Source organism: Triturus cristatus, chromosome 4_1 (genome assembly GCF_964204655.1).
Source record: "Triturus cristatus chromosome 4_1, aTriCri1.1, whole genome shotgun sequence".
Lineage (NCBI taxonomy): Eukaryota > Metazoa > Chordata > Amphibia > Caudata > Salamandridae > Triturus > Triturus cristatus.
Window position 1 is genome coordinate 919,965,722 of NC_140585.1, and position 20,726 is coordinate 919,986,447.

Genomic DNA, 20,726 nt, shown 5'->3' on the forward strand with positions numbered 1-20,726 from the left:
GGGAAGCCTTGACTGGATAGGGGTTTGTTTGTGTTGTCGTGAGGGTCGATATTGTAATCATGACAATATATCTTCCTCATTACCTGGTGGGTTTGTCTCTAAGTAGGTGTCTAGATGCTTGAAATAACTTTTGTGATCTGAGTCACTGTATGTCAACTGCCTACTGTGGTGAATGTGACTGTGGTGGTGAAAGAGTGTGTGTTAGTGGGGGATCACCCGGACTAACATCCCTGTGCTTTTTAAGAATGGGATACGCCTGGAGCTCCTCTGAAATCTCCTCAAAGCTGTGTCTCATCTTTTTTGAGGAGTGTTAGGTAGTGTAAGGTCTGCCTTCTGCTATGCAGGTCAAGCCAGGCTCTTCCCTGAGGATGAATGAATGCAGAGCTTTCGTTACCAAACATATGGCACCTTTGGAAAGTCATTGGCTGGGGTTGTATCGCTCGACATTGAGGCTAAAGTGAGGTTTTTTTTAAGCCAGTTTCAAAGCAGTCTTTGATGCCAAGGGTGTCAACTTGGTGCTTCAGGGTCACAAAGGTGTGGCTTTGCCTGGAGGCTCAGAAACCTGAGCCAATTAGACTAGGGGCAGTGGCCGAAGCAGACTGGGGAGGCGACTTGCCAACAGTCTTGGGGCTCGATATCAGGCACGCTTGAAACTGTAGCTCAGGCTCCTTGTGAGACTGTTTTTGAAGTTGAACCTAGAGAGGTTTGACTCTAAAGTGCAAGTCGCATTATTTGTTACCTTGCTGTAGCCTCTGTCCTAGGCAAAGGCTTTTGTGGGGGCCCAGAAGGACCTCAAGAAATACATCTTAACCAGATGGAGGAAAAAACCCATTCTTGAGATGGAGTCTTTGTGCTGGCATATTGTTCATGGAAGAATCAGGAGCCTGAAGCCCACATGGAAGAAAAACAACTTGCAAAGTATGTGCTAACCACTAGATGGAAGGAGTGTGCAGAGCACACATCAATAACAGCACACTCTACAAACCTTCATCCCTCCAAATGTGGCACACCAACACTAACTTTGACAAGGTCCTTTAAAGTTATCCACTAAGAAATGAAGCATGGTCTGTAGCACGGGTAAAAAAAATAATTAGGTGATCTTAAATGTCTTGGAAATCACCCTCCTCTTCTACATGCAGGGAACTACGGCTGGGTGGCAGAACAGAGGCATCCTCAGGCAGAGAAGGCTTTAGGTAGTACAGTTCTAAAGTGGTGTAATCTTGAGCATCTACCCTGTAAGTATGCCATGTATTGTCCTGTCTTTCTGTTGAGCTCAACATGATCAATAACTCTGATCCTTACAGGAAGGCTTACAACCAAGATATTGCCACCACATAATTGCTAAGCTGCAGCTTCTGTCAGTTCTTTGATAACTGCCTGCTTGCAATTCCCTTGTGAAACTCTCACTCCACTGGTATCTCCACAGTTAGCTGCTCATTATCACACCAGCAAAAGAGTTACTCAAGACTACTATAATTGGTAGGCAGCTGCTCCTCACAAATATGAAAGCAAAAGTAATGTCTCAATTTTCCTAAAGCGGAAAGGCTAAATCCCAAGTACCTTGGCTTCTGCTTAGTATCTTTCACATGATAGTGCAACGAAAGGAAGCTATTATTTGGGAAATATTTGTATACGTATTGTCAGCAATGTGATCCAGAATAAACAATCAAATTCTCAATTAACTCCAAGACTATAATACATAAACCTTTTTAAATCAAGAATATCTCAAGACCCAAGAAAAATACAAACACAAAACTAGAATAAAAGGAAGAGGCAAAGCCTATGCAAATAAGCCCTAAAAACAAATTACTGAAACTCAACACAGGAGGAAAATGCTAATTTAACATATAAAGCTGAAAGAAATTAGAAATTGTAAAGTACAAGAATTGACTGTAGCCCCTGTTAAAGATATTCATAAGAGAACCACAATGTTACGAGATGAACCACAAGAAGTGTCAAAAGCTCAGAAGGCCGATTTCAGCTTTAATTTCTTTTTTTAAACAATTATTATTGCAGGTATCGCGATCTTCCAACTAAACTCCAAAAGAGAACAGAGCCCTAGGCAATTAAGTTCAATTACTAGACTATTAACATTATGGAATTACAAATGAAATATTAAACCACATGCAAGAGGTAAAGCATCTATTCTGACTCAAAACAAAAACAAAGATGAGAGTAGGGTAAACCAAATGTCTTGAAAGAGAGAAAACCACAGACCACCAAGTCACAATATTTAGTCATATGAGAGACCTTCATTATACAAATTAGCAGAAACCAACACAGTATGTTTGGTAAACTCATTTTAAGTTTAATAAAATTTCATTTATTTTGTAGCTCTTTGCACAAAGAAACAGAGCACACTTTTGGGGGCGTGGCCAACGGGCTAAGATGGGGGACGCTTCTGCTTGAGACTCCGACTCCCTGACCCATTATCCGGTATATATCCTAGCCTACAGTGACACCACAATGTCTTCCTGGGACGTACAGCAAGCCTGAAGATCCCCAGAGCACTCCGCTCTCTGTCTGAGGTGCAGGGTGTTGTGCTAACGGGACAGAAAAGATCGGACTGGTGTCAGGCTTGGGTCTGTTCCACATGGCACCGCTGGGAGCGGGTAACAGGCGCGGTCCACACTCAGACTTCTCAATATACTGCTTGTGCAGCCAACTATCGCCCTGAAACCTGTGGGTGCAGCGGGGAACAGCCGCCCGCGTCGTTACCGTAGAGGCTGCTGAGCCCTGGTGATCCTGACTCACTGCATGAATCTGGGCACAGGGCAGCGGCCCTGCCTGGCGAAGCCTGGTCCGGGGGCTCAGTGAGAGTGTAACTGGTCGGGCGGACTGCAATCGGGCATGTGACCTGCTCATTAACCTCCAGCTGTCTCGCCTACTGAGTGAGTGCCGACCGAGAGTGCGGTGTACTGCTGGCGTGGACATTGTTGTCGGGACGAGATGGGGCGCTGTGGTGTGATAGCTAACCCGCTGACCTGTGGTGACAGTTCCGGAGGGTGGTGGCACTTGAGGCGAGAGCTAGTTAAAGGACCCTCTGCCTGGTTGCTGTAAGAGATCCCCTCCACCACCCCCAGCGCGCCCGTGGCTCAGTGGGCTTAGAGTTCGTCCTGGGCCTTGACTGCAAAGCATGCGGGCTGAGGTATTTTCACAAACCATCTGTCCTGCGGACCCCCATTCCAGTGCAGAAGTTATGGGGCGCGCCTGGGGGGTGTATCGGGCCCAGGCTGCGAATCGAGAAGTTGGGGGCAAAGCTGAGGTGATTTTCCGCTTGATTGCAGGGGAAATCTACGCTCCCTGTGCTGTGTAGGACCCGGGGCTCGGTTCGGGCCCAGGTCATGAAGGTGCGGCGGTACTCTGCTATGCAGCTGGGGGAAGACTCCCCCCCCCCTCCCCCCCTTCGTTGGTCGCCATGTTCGGTCGGGCCCGGAGGCTGGATCGGGCCTAGGCCGCGTGGTGCTGCCATGACATCTACCTGACATCAGGCGCGCAACACCCATTGGACTCAAAGGGCTTCAGCCCCCCCCGTCGTATGCGGCAGCCCGGGATGAGACACCTTCCCAGGCAAAAAAGCAGCCGCACCCGAGCACTTCACAGGTCTTTAAACGACCATTTGCATGTTAATGAGGCCTTGCTGTTGTTTCACCCCTTCTAAGAGCCCCTGCAGCTCCACTCTGCCAATTGCTTAAAGTTCAACCCCCCCGAAATCTTTGCTCAGCCCCCCCCGAAATTTGGCTCTAGTTGCGCCTCTGCCTGACATGCTCCTTATCAGGTGGTGACTAGGTGGACCCGGAGTTGGATCGGGCCTCTGGTTGGATGGTGTGGATGCTGTGAGGACTTGGGACCGGCCTCGGCCCAGCCTGAGCCTTATAGAAGTAAAGTGACCTTGGACATGTGGGGTGAGCTTGGACCTGGCTGTGACCCTCTCGCCTGCTGCTTGGTGTGCCCTGGGCATCTGGGGGCCCCTCATCACAATAGTCTGTTGAACTTGGACCGCTACCTTGCACTGTAGACTAGCACATTTGTCCCTGGAGTCCAGGATGCTGGCGGGGAGGGGGAGTGGAGCTGCTCTAGCCGTCAAGTGTATCAGCAGAAGTGTACTTACTAGCCCTGATGGAGTCCCAGAAGTGTGTATGTTCTGGGGGCCCCTCCTGGTAGCGTGGGTCAGGGTCCGAGGGTGTATAGACACCTTGACATCTCCTTGCTGCTGCGATGGGGTTTGGAACTGCTTTGTGGATTGCAACTGCACCTATGCCACCTGCGGGAAATACATTAGTTGGGGGGAAGGTGTGGGATACGACCAGAACTAACACAGACTGTAATTGTAGTGGGTGGGCAACTGCTGGGGAGTATTGGGGTAGGGGACAATTTCGGTGGGGGGCGTGTTGTACAATTAAGCTTGAGGGCCTTCTGTCTCAGCTGAGGTGCCTGGTGTGGGTCGAATACCACAAGCTGGCATTGACCTGTTGAGATGCTCTGCTCCTAAGAGTGTGCGCTTAAGAGACATCCCGGAAACTGGGTTATTTGTCCCACCTCCTGGGCACACAGGGGCCATGCTGAGTGAGACTAGGAAATGGATACGCTAGTACAACAGGGGGTCATCGTCTATTCCCTTTAGCCCTACGGTACAACATCACTGCGCTGGCAAAGAGTAAGGTGACAACGTCCCAACGTATTGGTCCACTAGAGTCTGGGGTGCTGACCTTTGGCACTGCATATTGCAACATGCACACAGCAATTGGGAGCGCCATGCAGGCCGGCGGATGCCCACGGCTCAGCAATTGGTCACGGGACGCCTTAGCTCCAACCCCCCATGTACCCTGTCGGGCCCCCCTGTCGCTGGGGAAATCCCCAGAAGGTGACTCTCAGATGAGATCAGCACCTATGGACATGGCACTAAATGACGAGATGGACACTGTGTTATCTGCATTGGAGAAAATTGGCGCGGCACTGGAAAGCACAAGGACGTCGCTCAAAAGCAAGATAGATAAATTAATTATAGATTTGAGCCAACTACGTGCTGACCAGCATAAACTAGCAGACAAGCAGCACACAACCGAACTGCAACTGGGAGAGTCGCCACCAGTCAAGCAAGAGAACACATCTACACTGCAAGCACTCATGAGGGGCATATCTACTTTAGTGGACAGAGTGGAAGACGCAGAAAGTAGAACGCGCTGCAACAGTATACACGTGATTGGCTTAACAGAGGGCGCTGAAGGACAAGATGCTGTGAGATTTATTGAAGCCTGGTTGCGCAAATGGATGCCCCAAACAGAGCTATCTGCACAATTTGCATCGAGTGCCGGCTCAGAGGCTGCCGCCAGGGGCCATCCCACGTCAATTTCTCTTTCGTCTACTTAACTACAGGGACAGTGACAGTGTCCTCCGCAAGGCCTGTCAGCACCAGGAGATTAAAATGGACAGTGCGGTATTGATGTTGTTCCCGGATTACAACGTAATGGTCCAGAAACATCAGCATTCTTTCCTGGCTGTTAAAAAGTGCCTACGAGAACTGAATATATGCTAGACACTGCTTTTACCCGCACGCCTCCGGGTTGTAGACAATGGCAGTACTCGCTTTTATGACACCCCCAGAGATATGTGGGACTGGATAGAATCGGCAGGCCAAGTGAAAGCGGCAACACAACCTGTTGCTGGAAGGAGAAGCAGTGTGCTCCTACCCTTTCTGTTTGAAAAGGCTCCCTTGAGCCATTGAGCTGACAAGCTTGTGGAGATGCGCCTGTGAGAGGTACTGAGACCTGAAAGGATTGTGGCAGCCTGCTCAGCAAACCCAGATCAAATTCGTTTTGATCTCTACTGATGACAGATGATATCCAGAAACACCTGTCTAGAGATTTACAGCACTAACCTGCACCAACTTTGGTGGAATACTCCAGTAAAATTTCAAGTAAGCATGTACCATGAACTGCATTTACCATAATGCTAAGGGGCGAAGTCTGTTCGGAGGTGAAGCAGTGTGCTCCTACCCCTTTCTGTCGATTGGCAGCACCCCGTAAACCCCCAATCACTATTCTCCCCCTGCCCCCCTTTGCGGGCAAGCTACATCGCAAACTATATGTTGGAAATGGCTACCATGAAAATGCACTCTGGTACTGTACCACTGAAACTGAGCATGAGCAACTGCACTGGCGAACAGTACATGTAGTTAAATAGGTAAAAGGGGTCAAGGAACCAAAAAAGGATGACCTCGCCCCCATCCTTCACAGGAAATGCACATAAGGCCCACCACACATGGGGGCCCAAACTCGTTGCCAAGAATTGGCGCACCAGTTTGAGCAGATCCCTGCTGCATATCTGTTCCGCTATTGTTTTAGGAGTTGAGTTCTGTTAGTTGTTGCAACGGCCCCGTTGATGAGCAATATTGCCCTATATGCCGCGATCACCCCATCACACACAGCACAGGTAGCGGTGTGAACAATTACTGTGCAGGGGGCCAAGGTGGCGGCAGGTTACACACTAACTGCAGCGACAATGACGCACACAGAGATAATAACATGGAATGTGCGGGGCATGCACATACCTGCGCGTCGCTAGTCCATAAACTCTTACCTTAAACGTAGGTCTACCCTTATAGCCCTGCTCCAGGAGACCCACCAAACTGCCTCAGAGGTTGACCACTTGAGGCTCCGCTGGCGTGGGCAGGTCTTTGCTGCTGGCTGCCCCTCATACGCGAGAGGGGTGCTATTCTGGGTGTGAGCGGGAACCTCCTGTGCGGGGGAGAAAGTTAAGGCTGACCCAAATCGGAGATATGTGTTCACAAGGGCGCGCCTGAATGGCACACTGCTGATACTATGTGTAATATATGCTACTAATGGAGAGCAGATGCAATTCCTTCGGTCTTTGTCGGCTATACTGGCATACTGGAGCGAGCTTCCGTGGTGGATTGGTGGAGATTACAATGCGGTTATTGAGTCCCTGGATCGTTCCTTTCCCCCACTGGCTAGTACACACTTGACTAACGCCCAAGCGTTGAAAGACTGGCTGCACCAGTGGACGCTGTCAGACTTCAGACTTGTGGTGGACACGGTACCCTAACGCGAGAATATACTCCTACTATTCAGCGCCACATGGGCTACATGTACGCATAGACCAGATAGTGGGCTCTCCAACACAAGATAGATCACATGGAGTACCTTGGCCGTACGACCATAACCAGCTACTATTATGTCTGAAATGGGAGGCCCCACGCCCGGCAATACCCACTTGGTGCCTCCAGCTGTCGGCTTTTGAAGAGGCACCATTTCGGAAGGCAGTAGGTGCTGCCACAGCTGAATACTTTGAACTCAATAAGAGATCCGTGGGGAAAAGGCTAATGGAATGGGAGGCCTTTAAAGTAACCAAAAGGGGTAAATGCCTCAGCATTAACTGGAATATCCGGAAAAACATAGAGGAAGCTGTGGGGGAAGATAGAAAGTGAGTTTATGCGCTTAGAAGCCAAGATACGTTAGCGGACCTAGAAGCAAAGCGAGGTGAATTGGCAGAATTACTGGATCGACGGACATGTGTCAATTACACATCACACACCGCCAGAGTACATGCACAATCTGACCGTGCAGGCCGCTTTCTAGCATGGCTCATACAACAAGAGCATATATTGCATCCTGTATGAGCCCTTCGAGACAAACCTGGTCTTCTGCTTTATGCGCATTATGCTATACACTCGGAACTGACCCACTACTATAGGGCCCTAGAACATCGAGATGCACATTTAGTGACGCGCAATTAGGTGCCTTCATCTTCCAAATCACATTTCCGGTCATAGATCAGGCGCAGCTGATAGAGCTGGAAGAGCTTTTCACTCCTATGGAGATTGGTGCGGTGGGCCCTAGCCACAGGAAAGTCGCCGGGCACGGATGGTCTTCCTTTCGATTATTACAATAACTACGCATATATAAGGATACCACGCCTACAGCTGTTATTTAACACGGCACTTAACGCAGGCATTCTACCCCCTTCTATGTGGGAGGCACCCCTTGTTCCCTTGCCCAAACCGGTCAATACCCGTCTGATCCCGGTTTATACCGCCCACTGGCTTTGCTAAATACAGATTACAAAATACTGGCTATGCTGCTAGCTGATCGCCTGGCTCCACTGATGCCGGCGCTGGTGGGATCCGACCAGAACGGCTTTGTCCGAGCACGGTGAACCTCCGTCGCTTTTTCATAGTCTCCGCCTACTCCCCCCAGCGTTGGCCATATTCGGACTGCCTGATCCCAGACCTGAAAAAAGCATTAGATTCCTTGGAGTGGAATTACCTCTCTTCGATCCTTCTCAAATTTGGAATCACGGGCCTTTACCTTCGCCTGGTCCGGTTATTGTATATGCAGCCGAGCGCCAGGGTGGAGAAAGGTTGTTACATCTCTGAGCCCATACTAATCAGCCGTGGCTCACATCAGGGGTGCCCTACTATGCCGTTCACACTGGCTTCGAAACTATTGGCAGCGGTGCTTAGAGAACGGGGCGCAGAGTGGGGCGTTCCCCTGGGGAACGATGTACAGCCAGTGTCTCTATACCCAGATGATATTCTGATTTACCTTAGGGATGTACGTTCCCTCCCGTAGACTTTAACACACACAGACTTATGACATTTGCGACCTTGTTGGGCTGCGTGTAAATTGGGACAAGTCTTGTCTATACCTCGTTAATCAAGGGCATATGGACCCGTTACTCAGTTTTAATGGGGTACGCATTAACTGGCAACCTGATATTTAGGAATCGTATTTACCATCAACAGGAAAACCTACTGGAGGGCAATCTAGGGAGAGCGATTACCGCGTTGCGCTCACAAATGTTTTACTGGCGCACACTCCCATTATCGGTCATGGGCTGGGTTACCCTACTGAAGATGGTGGTACTTCCTAGGTTGCTGTATTATTTCACCAACCTACCCAATTATGTGGTGCCAACTCTGTTTAGAAGATTTGAATCTGTGATAAGGGAGATCATCTGGAACAAATCCCCTCGTCGAGTAGCTCATGTGAAACTTTACCTCCCAACAGATAGAGGTGGCCTCCAGTTCTCAACATGGAACAGTATTACTTAGCATCACAGCTTCAATGGGTGGTGGGCTGCAACTATCTGATTCCGGCACGGAAGACTCACCTTGGTCCTTAGCCGACATACTCTGCATATTCCATCCATGTGCTAGATGTAAGCAGCCTGAGCAACTCATTCTTGAGGTTGTGTGTGAAATTTATCGTAGAAGTCTGTATATTACATGTACGACAACTCTGTATGCCCCAGTCCTGCAGCTACAAAGCTCGCCCCATAGGGGCGGAGCGGTAACTACGGCGGAACTGGCGACCTGGCTGCCTGTTGGAGTGCAGACACTGGGGGACCTTTATCAGGAAGGGGTGCTCCTACCATATGAGGAATCGGCCAAAATAAATGACCTGCCACCTGGCCAGTTTATACTATACCACTCTCTCTTAGCGGCCCTCAGAGGTAAATGGGGTTACATGAGTGCGGAGCAGCCTACGCACCTTACAATACTTACATGTGCTGGGCAGGGGGAGGCATCTTACCAGGTAGTTTGCAGACTTGCTACAACTTCACACAGCGACAACGATGAAACCTACCAGGCAACGGTGGGAACCCAGTCACAGATAAGGAGTGGACAAAGATACTGAATAGGCCCATATACATCCCACGTAACTCACGTTTTAGGCTCATTCAAGTTTATGTAATACATAGGGTCTACATCACTCCAGCAAAAATGTATAATTTATGAGAGGATAGATGTGGTGTGCCTCAGATGTCAGCAACTAGACACTGACCTATTGCACATGCTGTGGACCTGCTCAGCCTTGCATTCTTACTGGTAGCAAGTCTGTGTAACCCTGGCTGCGGCCACGGACCGTCGAATGGAATGCACATGGGAGGAGTGCATATTACATCTCTATCCTAGAGGTAAGAGACTGATAGTCACCTTCCACTCTCATGATTCAGGTATGCTGTCTGCCAAGCGAATGATCACAAAACGATGGAAGAAGCCCAATCCCCCTGTGACATTGGCGTGGCAGCGGTCACTGCTAGTGTGGGCCAGAGCAGAGGGCAAAGCACCCCAAATCGAAGATATTAGAGGTCTTTGTAAAGAACCTATTGCAGCACAGTGGGAGGCCATCATGCAAGAGTTTCAGGGGCATCCGCAGCAGCCTCTCCTGACATTCATGGTGGTCAAGAGGGCGAAACGCCGGGCTGAAGAGTCATCTCACTTAGTGGGGGGTCTGTGTTACTCGCTAACCCCTCGCCCCCACAACCCTCCTCCTGTACCCTGATATTCGCTGTGAGAGCGCCAGGCACATCCCTGTCGTGGGTGCTGCCTTGGGGCGCGACTTGTGGGAGCAGTACGTGTCATCACACGCAACCAGCATGCATTTATACAGCACGGGCAATGCGCTGGACTAATCGCAAAACGCCAAATAAAACAAATATGTAGCATGCACCCCCAAGGCGCACTTTGCCAGCAGATGTCCATGTACACTATGCCGCACACACTGCCAGACCTTCTGACATAGTGCCATAGATACTATCAAAAAGGTCCAGAGAAGTTGTTACCAGCAAATGCTCAGAAGCTGTTGTTGATACTGTTAAACTTTGTCAGAATAACCATCTGTGTCAGACCAACAAGTAGTGCAAGAAAAAGTTTGAACTCAATCATAGACATGGTAAGCTTACAGGAATGTAATGTTATAGGAACAGTTGTGGCAACTGCTAGGTGTGTATAGAACAAACTTCCAAAATGTCCTGGTGCTGCCAATTTCCTGTAATGATATGAGAATGTTGCATGCATAACTACCTGCAATTACAACAAAATTGAAAATTCAATAAACAGATGTATTAAAAAAAAAAGAAGAAACAGAGCACACTTTAGGATCAATGTTTAACAGCTAAACAGTAGAACTGCAGGGTATGGTCTGGGTCCGTTACTACAAAATAAAAAAAATTCAATGTCAATATTGAACCACAAGAAGGAGCTAAGACTGTGTGTAATGCAATCTCTTTAGCTAAACAGCAGTGATAGAGCCCTTGATAACCCAATTTCAGTGCTTTGAAACAGGAATGATCTAGGATACTCAGCACACATTTTCAGTGATTTAGTAGCAAGTGATATGGCTACAGGCCACCCAATCTCAACTTTCACAAGAATCCCCAGTAAATTGATCCTAAAATATAAATGAAAAAAGGAAAAATTATGAACTCAATAATAAAAATAAAATAAGGAAGCGCCGAAAGATTATCACACAGGTAGATCACACAAAAAGTATATTTAAAGCACACGTTTACACCACATGCCCCACCGTGAACTCATGCAACTGGCACCATGAAGTCAGTCAAGTCACAAGCTGGATGCTATACAAAACCCTTAAAACAAGCATCCCTGGCAGTTGGGCTATGACAGGAAGGCCAAAGAATTGTATAAAACCTTGAAGCTCTATCGCAATGAAAGTCACTCAGAACGCACTGGTTGCAATCAAATTGAGTTCTCTTACAACTCTTCTCAGGAAATTTTCAAAATTGTAAACAAATTCTTGACTCACAAAGCTTGCAGTGCTATAATTCCTGCCTCCTCTGACTTATGTGATAAGCTTTCAGTATTCTTTGAAAGAAAAAAAAAAAGAAAAAAAAAAAAAACAACTCGATGCCGCACTGTTCTTGGCCCATGTGGCCATAAGTCCAGAGTTCAGTGGCAGTGAGAACTTGCCGTCCAACTTTATTTCGTGCTTGTTGTCTAAATTCGGGTTTTTGCACTGATACAAATACTTTGTGCCTTCTCGCAATGTAAGTCCAGGTCACCTGGAGATCCGTGTCCATCAGTTATTTTAGCATGGCTAGTGAGGTTATCGCTCCAGTGTTCCAGCAGCTTTTTAACTGTTCTATGGACTCTGCAAGAGTACCTCCCTGCTGGAAAATGGTTAAAGTAGTCCCTCTCCTAAAAAAGCCATCTGCCAACCTGGAGGTCTTGTCCAACTTCTGTCCCATATCTCTGAAGCAAGCAGCCTATAGAATTCTGGACTTGAGGCATTAAAAGCTTGCCTCTGGGTTACACTGCACTGGCTGAGAGAGAGACACCTGCTATGTAATGATGGTAAACAGATATCCTCCTGTTTAGTCATATGAAAGAACACTAGTTAGTGGTCTAAAAACCGGTTTCTTTTTCCTGGTCCCTCTTCACTAGCCAGGAATCTGGGTGTAAAAATAGATGACAAGCTGTATTTTTAACCTCAAAACACCTGTGTCTGGCACCTGATTTTCTTTACACAGATCCCTCAGGATGTGCTTGGATCGCCTACCCTTAAACACATGCAAGACAGTGGTTCATGAGCTTATAACTTCAAGACTGGACAATGCTAACAGCTTGTATTTGAGTCTCCCGGGCAAAATGACCAGGAAACATCAAATGCAGCTGCTCATCTTAACTTTGATATTCTTCAGGTGATACATAATACATTATTATCTCCGAGAGCTACATTGGCTACCAGTCAAGAAGAAATTTTTCTTTAAAGCTTTCGCCATTATACACCGGTCCTTCTACACGCGGGGTTCCAGTACCTGATTAGGAGAATCAGGCAGTATCAGCCTTCCAGATAGCTGCATTCGGCCACAGATTTGCTGGTTACCCTCCCGAGGTTTCGCCGGGTAAGACTTGGTGGCCTGTCTTTCATGGTTTTGGCTGGTGGCGAATGGAACTCGTTACCATTTTCTATCCGGGCTCTTTTGTATAAAACGTCTTTTCATAAAGCTCTAAAAACTCATCTCTTTTCTTGAGTTGGAGGTGCGCAGCAGGGAGGAGGGCGGGCGGCTGGCTCGCCATCGGCTGCTGCTAGCGCAGCAGGATTATTCTCATATCCTCCTAGATGAGGCTCGTCAGGCCTGGCTTGCTACACGTAGTAGGATTTACCAGTGGGGTGACAAATCCAGTAAAATGCTGCACCGATTGTGTCAGGGTTCGCTTCGCCCCCAGGTCCTCCCGGGGGTGGTGGGGTTGGATGGGCTCCCTTTGTCAGGCGCGTCGGCTATCGCGAGTAGTTTTGCAGAATATTATGCTCAGCTGTATGCCTCTGCGGAGTGCCTTCCGGTGGAGGTCATTGATCGTTTTTTGGATGATCTCCCTCTGAGGGCACTCTCGGATGTGGTTAGGGAGGAACTAGAAGGCCCGCTTACTGATGAGGAGCTGGTGACAGCCCTGGGAGATCTTAATTCTGGCAAGGTCCCAGGCCCTAATGGCCTTCCATGCGAATTCTTTAAAAAATATTTTTAGCAGCTGGGGTCACACTATCGTAGGGTGGTGGAGGAGGCCAGGGACCTGGGGTGTCTGCCCAGTGATTGGCGACACGTGGAGATAGTGGTTTTTCATAAGCCCGGCAGACCGCCGGAACGTCATGCCTCGTACCACCCTATCTCCCTTCTGAACGTGGAGGCCAAGATATTGTCCAAGGCTTTGGCAAACCGTCTCCGCCCTCATATAGCTTCGCAGGTTCACCCGGACCAGGCTGGGTTCATGCCCCAGCGTGCAACCCGCCACAATATTCGGCGGGCCCATGTGGCAGTCTCGATTATTCAGGGTCTGGGGGAATGGGCGGCGCTTCTCTTGGCGGATATGGACAGGGCGTTTGATTCCCTGAATTGGGTCTATTTATTTGCGCTCCTTCGATAGCTGAATTTCGGACTGCGTTTTCTGTCCTACCTCACCTTGCTCTATACCAATTTGACGGCATCAGTGCGAGTGGCAGGCTTCGTTTCTTCTGCATTCTCCATTGGGCGGGGCACCAAGCAGGGGTGTCCATTATACCCATACCTTTTTGCCTTAGCAATGGAACCTCTGGCAGCCTGGGTTCGGATGGACACTCAGGTGTCCAGGTTTGAATGGGCGCATGGCCTGTCCGACCGCATTGCCCTCTACGCCGACAATGTTTTGTTCTTTCTTACCAACCTGGAATGAATGGGCCATGGCTGTTGCGTATCATGCAGGTTTTCGGGGAAACTTCGGGTTTATACATGAACTTCCGGAAGTCCACTCTGTGGGTGCTGGGAGGTCGGGCGAGCTCGGTTCCTGAGCATCGTCTGTACAGGTGGTGCAGGGGGGCATGGAATATCTGGGGGTGTACCTGTCCGATTCTCCCGCCACTGCCTGGGAGCATAATGTTGCACCTGTATGGGAGTGGGTGCGCGAGGACATTAAGATCTGGTCCCACATGCCCCTGTCCATCTACGGCCGGTCAGCCATTTTCAAGATGGTGTCGCTCCCGCGACTATTGTATCAATTATAAAACCATTCCTATCCAATTCCCCCGCGGTGGTTTCGGCAGGTGAACCCGGTTCTGGGACAATTTCTTGGGGAGGGTGGCGAGGTTAGGGTGGCTGTCCGGACGTGCTTCCTCTCTACGTATTGTGGGGGGCTGGCAACCTCCGATATTTGGTCCTATTATGTTGCAGCGCATCTACTTGTCCTTAACGAGTGATGGTATGGAGATAGGGCTGACCCAGCATATGCCATGGAGCGGCGCAGCATGGGGGACCACTCCCTGCACACTATTCTTTATTCAGCCCCGTTGAGGTGTCCTCATCGGCCTGCCACGCAGATTGTGTTTCAGATTTGGAGGCAGGCGGTGCGAAAGATGGGCTCGTGGAACAGATTGACTAAAGAGACCCCGCTGTGGCACAATGGCCGTTTTCCCCAATTGTTGGGTCTCACCGGGTTCAGCGATTGGGATAACATCGGGATATCTACTCTGAGAGACGCTATGCGTGGCACGGTATTGAAATTATTCCAAGACATCGAGACAGCTTTTCAGATGCGAAAGACTCTGTTTTGAAAAAATATTTACAGTTTAGGCATGCCATTGCTCCCAGCCTGGAGGGCCCAGACTCACTGCCGGAGTTTAGTCCGGTGGAAGCAAAGATCTTTATGGGGGACCTCCTAGATCACAAGATCTCCAAAATCCATCAATCTCTGGTTACGCATTGTTCCCCCTCTTTGCAGCGACTGTGGGAGGCCTGGAAGGGTGATGTGGGCCAGTTAGAGAAGGAGGACTGGTCAGAAGCTTTGGCTTCCCCACGTGGGGCAGCAATTGCAGTGCGCCTGCGACTTATCCAATTTAAATACCTTCACCGGGTTTACTTTACCAGGGTTAGGCTCTGGAGGGCGGGCTTGGTGGCTTCCCCGGAGTGTCTCCGATGCGGGCATGGGACCCTGATACATACCATATGGCATTGCACAGCGCTGGCTCGCTTCTGTAGGGGGGGGGGGCTAGCTTGTCTCTCTGAGGTTCTGGGGTGGGAGCTTCCGCACTCACCGAAACTAGTGCTCCTGCATGTGATGGAAGGGATCGTGGCAACATCTATAAGCGACATCTCCTGCTCCTAGGCTTCACATTAGCAAAGAGGGATATAGCTAGTGCCTGGAAGGCGGTGGTTGCCCCATCGGTCTCGACCTGGAAAAATGGCCTAGACTTTAGAATGGGCCTCGAGCTCCCCATCTTTGAGGCTAGAGGGTGCCCTAGGAAGCACTATAAGATCTGGAGGCGCTGGGCGGATTATCGAGGTTTGGAACTGGTGCCGCCGAGGGGGGACCGGGATCGTGACCCAGCGTGGCCAGTCGACCTCTCCCGTTCCTTGCATTCCCCTATGTGTGGCTCACGATTCCCCTATTGATAATGGTACTGTGGCTGTTGAGCTCTTGTGTGGACTGATAGCAGCCTGGGTCAGTTATATATTGTTCCGGACTATTGAGAATGTGCACTGAGCAGTTGTCTCTGGGACTCCGAGGGCTGCATTATACGTGCTATTTTGACAAATAAAATCTGTTTTCAACAGCACATTAGTGTTCCTTGCACCTATCCTTATGTTGAGTGTGCAGCGCCGGGACACTCAGAGTAGCTATGTGCTTCATAAATTCCTTCATACCTCTACCATTCTAAATTTGCAAGCATATTAGAGCAATTCAGCCATAGAACAATCAATATGTGAGGACACATTCTACAATATAGCGCAAAATTATGGATTTGCATTTAATTGAATTTTGCATAATTTTCCCAGAATTTTGTAGAATTATGAAAAAGCAAATTACCTGAATTCCACAGACCCTTATGAACCAAGTCAATGTAATTTTCTACCAAAGACAGAGAGGCTATGCAAAAATCTCAAAAGTCTCTATATTGAAAGCTCAAGACGGAGAGGCTATTTAAAAATATCAATAGTCACCATATTGAAAGCTCAATGCAAGAAAAGAAAAAATGTCAAAAAGTGGATCTTTTAGTGTAAAATACAAAACTGTTGAATAAGTAAAGGACTTTAGGTAGCTGACACTTGAAAAACAAGTGAGAATACACAAACTGGCAAGCACAATATTTCCATATACCTACCCCAAGGCATAAACGCTCATTGTTCCTTCTCGAGGAGCCTTTAACTCATCATACTGCTTTCAGTGCTTGATACACACCATCCAGCAACATTCACAAGCACCACATAATGGATTTAAGATCTCTCTCTCACACAATTGCTTTTAGACACTCTTCCTGTGTCCCAGTCTAAACCTCATGGTGGCAGTGCTATTAGTAACTCTACACCTGTGTGAAATGTATCCTCACCTCCTCGGCTTTCCTCCTTCCCTCCCATCACCTGCTTCATGAGAGATCCCAGCTTGGGCTGCCGCTTGTCTGAAGAATCTGTAGCACCACAAAAATACCAGCTTTTGCTATCTTTCTTTTACATATTGGAGGGGTGTCCCCACCAGCAATACTATTACAATTTAAAGTGGCCATCTCATCCTGATAGTTTCAGATGAGGAGAAACGAGAGAAGAAAAGGGGAGAAAGTCAAAAAAGGAGAAAGCACAGTAAGAGAAAACATTGAAAGAAACCCTTGATTGGTAGGAAGTGACAGCTCTCTTCCTAATCTAGTCTAGAAAGTATTGCTACAAATGCAGCAACAGGTAAAAAAATATAATTTCATGAAACTGGGTATTGGTGAAAGCTCACATTTCTTCCCATTCTCGTCTCCTTCAATAGACATTTAAGGTATGAATGCGGCATCAGCCAATTCTAGAAAACGTTTAGATGCTTTAATTCAAGGTTTTAATTAAATGAGGCTCCATCTGTGAAGGTGTGGACTACTTAACTATCAGCGAAGGAAATATTGCAAGGCTGTTGGCAGAATTTCATCAGCTCAATACACTTATAATGGGGTGAGATATCTCTGAATTGTGAGATATCTTTGAGTTCCTCAGTACCAATCTCAGAAAAACAAATGAATGGTTACACAGGGGCTCACTAATAAATATTTTTTTAGGAGTTTGGCTTGGCTATTGATTTTCTAACACTATTAGGATTTATGGTTTTGATTTTGTAGGAACACTGCGAGAGGAATCTGAAAAGCATAGTAATAGATTCTTTACTACAACAGTGCTGAATGGTATGACAAAATGCTCTCCTTTTGAAAATGAGAGCTAGTGCTCTATTTCAGGTTAGTTCCCCACATAAAACCTGGCATGAAAAATCGAAATGTTTCTACAACAAATCATGTGCCCTATCATATGCAGGATACCGGACAGTTAGGAATGCACCAGAAAAGGAGGAGGCACAGACAATTGGTGGCACTAAGCACAAATCCTGATGCAACTTCTGTCAAAAAAAGAGATCATTTTAAAGAAGATGAAAGGAAAAGGAGTAATTTGTTAACATATGATGTACATAACATAACGCCAAAAATTTTAACTTCTCCTAGTTATAAGTTTTTGTGGTTAAGAACATAAACTGTCCAACAGTAATACCCACCACAAGGGAAAGTGGAGTGTTCATGGAATGAAGGTAGATTCAAAGTAACTCTTCTGAAAAGCCTGATGTTATAATTCAACACACTCTTGAATAGAATGGGGATCCCCTAAGCATTATTTAACAAAACAAAGCAAATCAGAAATCAACAGACTTCCTGTACATGGTACAGACCATGTGGACTATTGCCACATGTGGCGATACCAAAAAACTAAGGTAGAATGCAGACACATCCCAATAAAAATTACTGTACGTGGGTTAAGGGCCTATTCAGGGAAAAGAGTCATGCTTTTGCTGGTTCAATCAATAATTTCAAATGCCAATTACTGCCTTTAAAGCTAAGAAAATCAATGGGAGAGTGTTAAGCCCTACTGCCAACAATATTTCCAGGTATTTCCATGGCTGCATGCCATCTTACTTGGTTCAGCTATATGACAGGAACGGATATAATAGGGAACAGAGCAGCAGTGCCAGGGTTCATTGTTCATCATCAGCTATGAAATCCAATGAGAAGGGGGCCCTGGCATTTTGCCATATCTATGACTAGAAGGCAGTACCAACATTTTTTGTCTGCTGTAACCATTTCCACTAACAGAGGGGCAAATGCTGAATTTATGGTCCATGAAGTGCTTTGATAATTAATTCAAAGGTTTCCTGCATGGCAGACACCAGCACCAAAAAAACACGGACAACTGCAAGGACAAATCTCTGGGTAAAGGTCAGCGCTCTCTTTATTGCAGACATGACTGGGTCTGGGACAAATGTCATCGATTCCTACCATCAATATAAAGAGGAGAAAATGATCATACTAGATGCCACAAGACAACAGTAAAAAAACATTTCAGGCAAGATGATAGCTAGAAATGAAGTACAGGAGGAAAATGGCATGAGAAGGAGAAAGTGACAGCAGACAGAGCTGTTGCAGTGGTGCAACCTCAATTACCTGAGCTGTTCATGTGCACAGAAGTAAAGCCACTCAGAGTATTGCGCCCACTCATCTCAGCGTATCGGGGCATTGAGTTGATGATGGCCTGCAAATACTTCTCCTGCTCAAGGCTGGTGGAGTCTGTCTGAGAGGGCCCTAGGAAAGAAAAAGAGGAGTGTGTAAGGAGTGAAGACTTCTTGGCCCTCAGAAAACAGTCAGGCATTAATCTAAAATGCTACTTAACTGTAACACAACTTTTCATCTTTCATTGAGTCACTGGCTTTGTTTATTTCTGCCACCTAAAGCTGTATCTAGAATAATCTTTAAAAGAGAAAATCACCTCCTGGTTCAACCTTGTGCTGAATAGCTGAAAAACTAGGGCTGCAGGTAAAACCATCTTTAGAAGCACGCCAGTTTCACAGATTCCATTGCTTTGCACTGCGAGTTCAAAGACTACAAAACAATGGATCAGTAAAACAAATACATTTGGTTCTGTCCATGGAATATTTTAACCTTCTGTAATCAAGTGTGTTGCATTCGCTGTCAACTGAGGATATACAGGTTTGATCTAAGGGAGTTCTAGGAAACAAATCCACTGAGTTGTCACACTAGCACCCAGGGCTATCAAACAACTAAGGTGAATGTAGACACAATCCATTTAACAAATTAGTTTGCTTTTTTGCCCGGCACCTTGTTCGATTTTTCGTAGTAAACAAATTAAATTAAGCCACAGGACCAGCCAAGGCCACTGTGAAGAGACTATGGGCCTTAGAATGATGGACAATCTGACTCCTAACATGTAAATAATTTGAGGGTGTTGGGGGTCATAGCTCATCCCAGAAGGTCCTAGCACCTTCTGTGTATTTTTATATATATATCTATTTTAACTGCACCACTCTACCTATTGCTTCTTAGAGCTCACAGCTCTCAATGTACATTGAGTTTGTGTTTTACTTGCTTTATCTGAATTCCCAGTTTACTACCTCATTCTATAGTAAGCCTTGACTTCGCTATCCCTGGAGAGTCAGGTGCTCAAAGAGACTGACTTGGTTTATTTTATTTATTTGCTTTATTTAGAGAGCGCATGGTTACCACACAGTGTCCATAAACTAAAGAGCACCAAATTAAATCACAGGAGAAAGATGAATGACAACTGCTTAAAAAAAGAAGTTTTTTTTAATGTTTCCTAAACATTACAAAAAAATTCAAGGCACCTCACTTCCAGCAATAGATCATTCCAAGCATTTAGTCCATGAAAAGCAAACAATCAGGAAAAGCTTCATCTTGGAATTTAAAAAAACCTGAATTAGGTACACAGAAAAGTAGTATGATTTGCCTGTACTTCAGTAATCACAGCCCATTTTCAGGGTTTTCACTTACAAGGCAGGATTTTCTTCGTTAAAATCTGGAGAAAATTTCATACATTGAAGCAATGTGCAAAATGCATCCTTAGAAAAAGAAGCCAGGAAAAATAATATGAACCCAAGACTTCCTCGTTAGTCAGCATACACAAAAGAACAAAGCCAAGACTTGGTCATTACTCAGCATCTACAGTTCAGTTGTGTGTTCATCAAACATACTGCTATCTCTTAAGTACAGTACAAAAGTGTAAACTCACAGGACTGAATTAGAAGAATGAATGAATATAAAATTTATAAAGCGCTAACTTAGCCCAATGGCGTCAAGGCGCTAACAGCAGAACACTATGTAAGCAGGATAAGACACACTCAGACAACAATAAGGAAAATGCTACTTACAAGTATGCATCTGTTCTTGGCATGTAGAGCTGCAGATTCACACACTGTGCATAGATCGCCATCTGGTGTTGGGCCCGGATGTTTGCACTTTGTTGTTGTATTGGAACAAGTCTTCGGAAGTCACGAGATAGTTGACTCCTCCTTTGGACAATAGTGCGCATGGGCATCGACTCCATCTTCAGATTGTTTTTTCGCCAAGAAGGGAAGTGATGGAGTTTTGTAAGAAACAGAAATAGAAGCCCAT

At 46.9% G+C, this 20,726-nt stretch overlaps 1 protein-coding gene across 8 annotated transcripts in view; it reads right to left on the bottom strand.

Annotated features, from left to right (window-relative positions):
- The window catches only part of SBF1 (SET binding factor 1), a 1,208,265-nt gene that overhangs the window by 354,366 nt on the left and 833,173 nt on the right, over window positions 1–20,726 (bottom strand). For 4 of the 8 annotated variants that reach the window (XM_085653741.1, XM_085653737.1, XM_085653739.1 and 1 more), the window contains 2 exons: window positions 18,744–18,881; window positions 16,620–16,697 (listed from right to left, as the gene is read on the bottom strand). In XM_085653741.1, the coding sequence (XP_085509867.1) occupies window positions 16,620–16,697; window positions 18,744–18,881 (216 nt within the window). The remainder of the gene's footprint in view (window positions 1–16,619; window positions 16,698–18,743; window positions 18,882–20,726) is intronic. The other 4 variants (XM_085653743.1, XM_085653740.1, XM_085653742.1 and 1 more) reach the window with 1 other exon arrangement.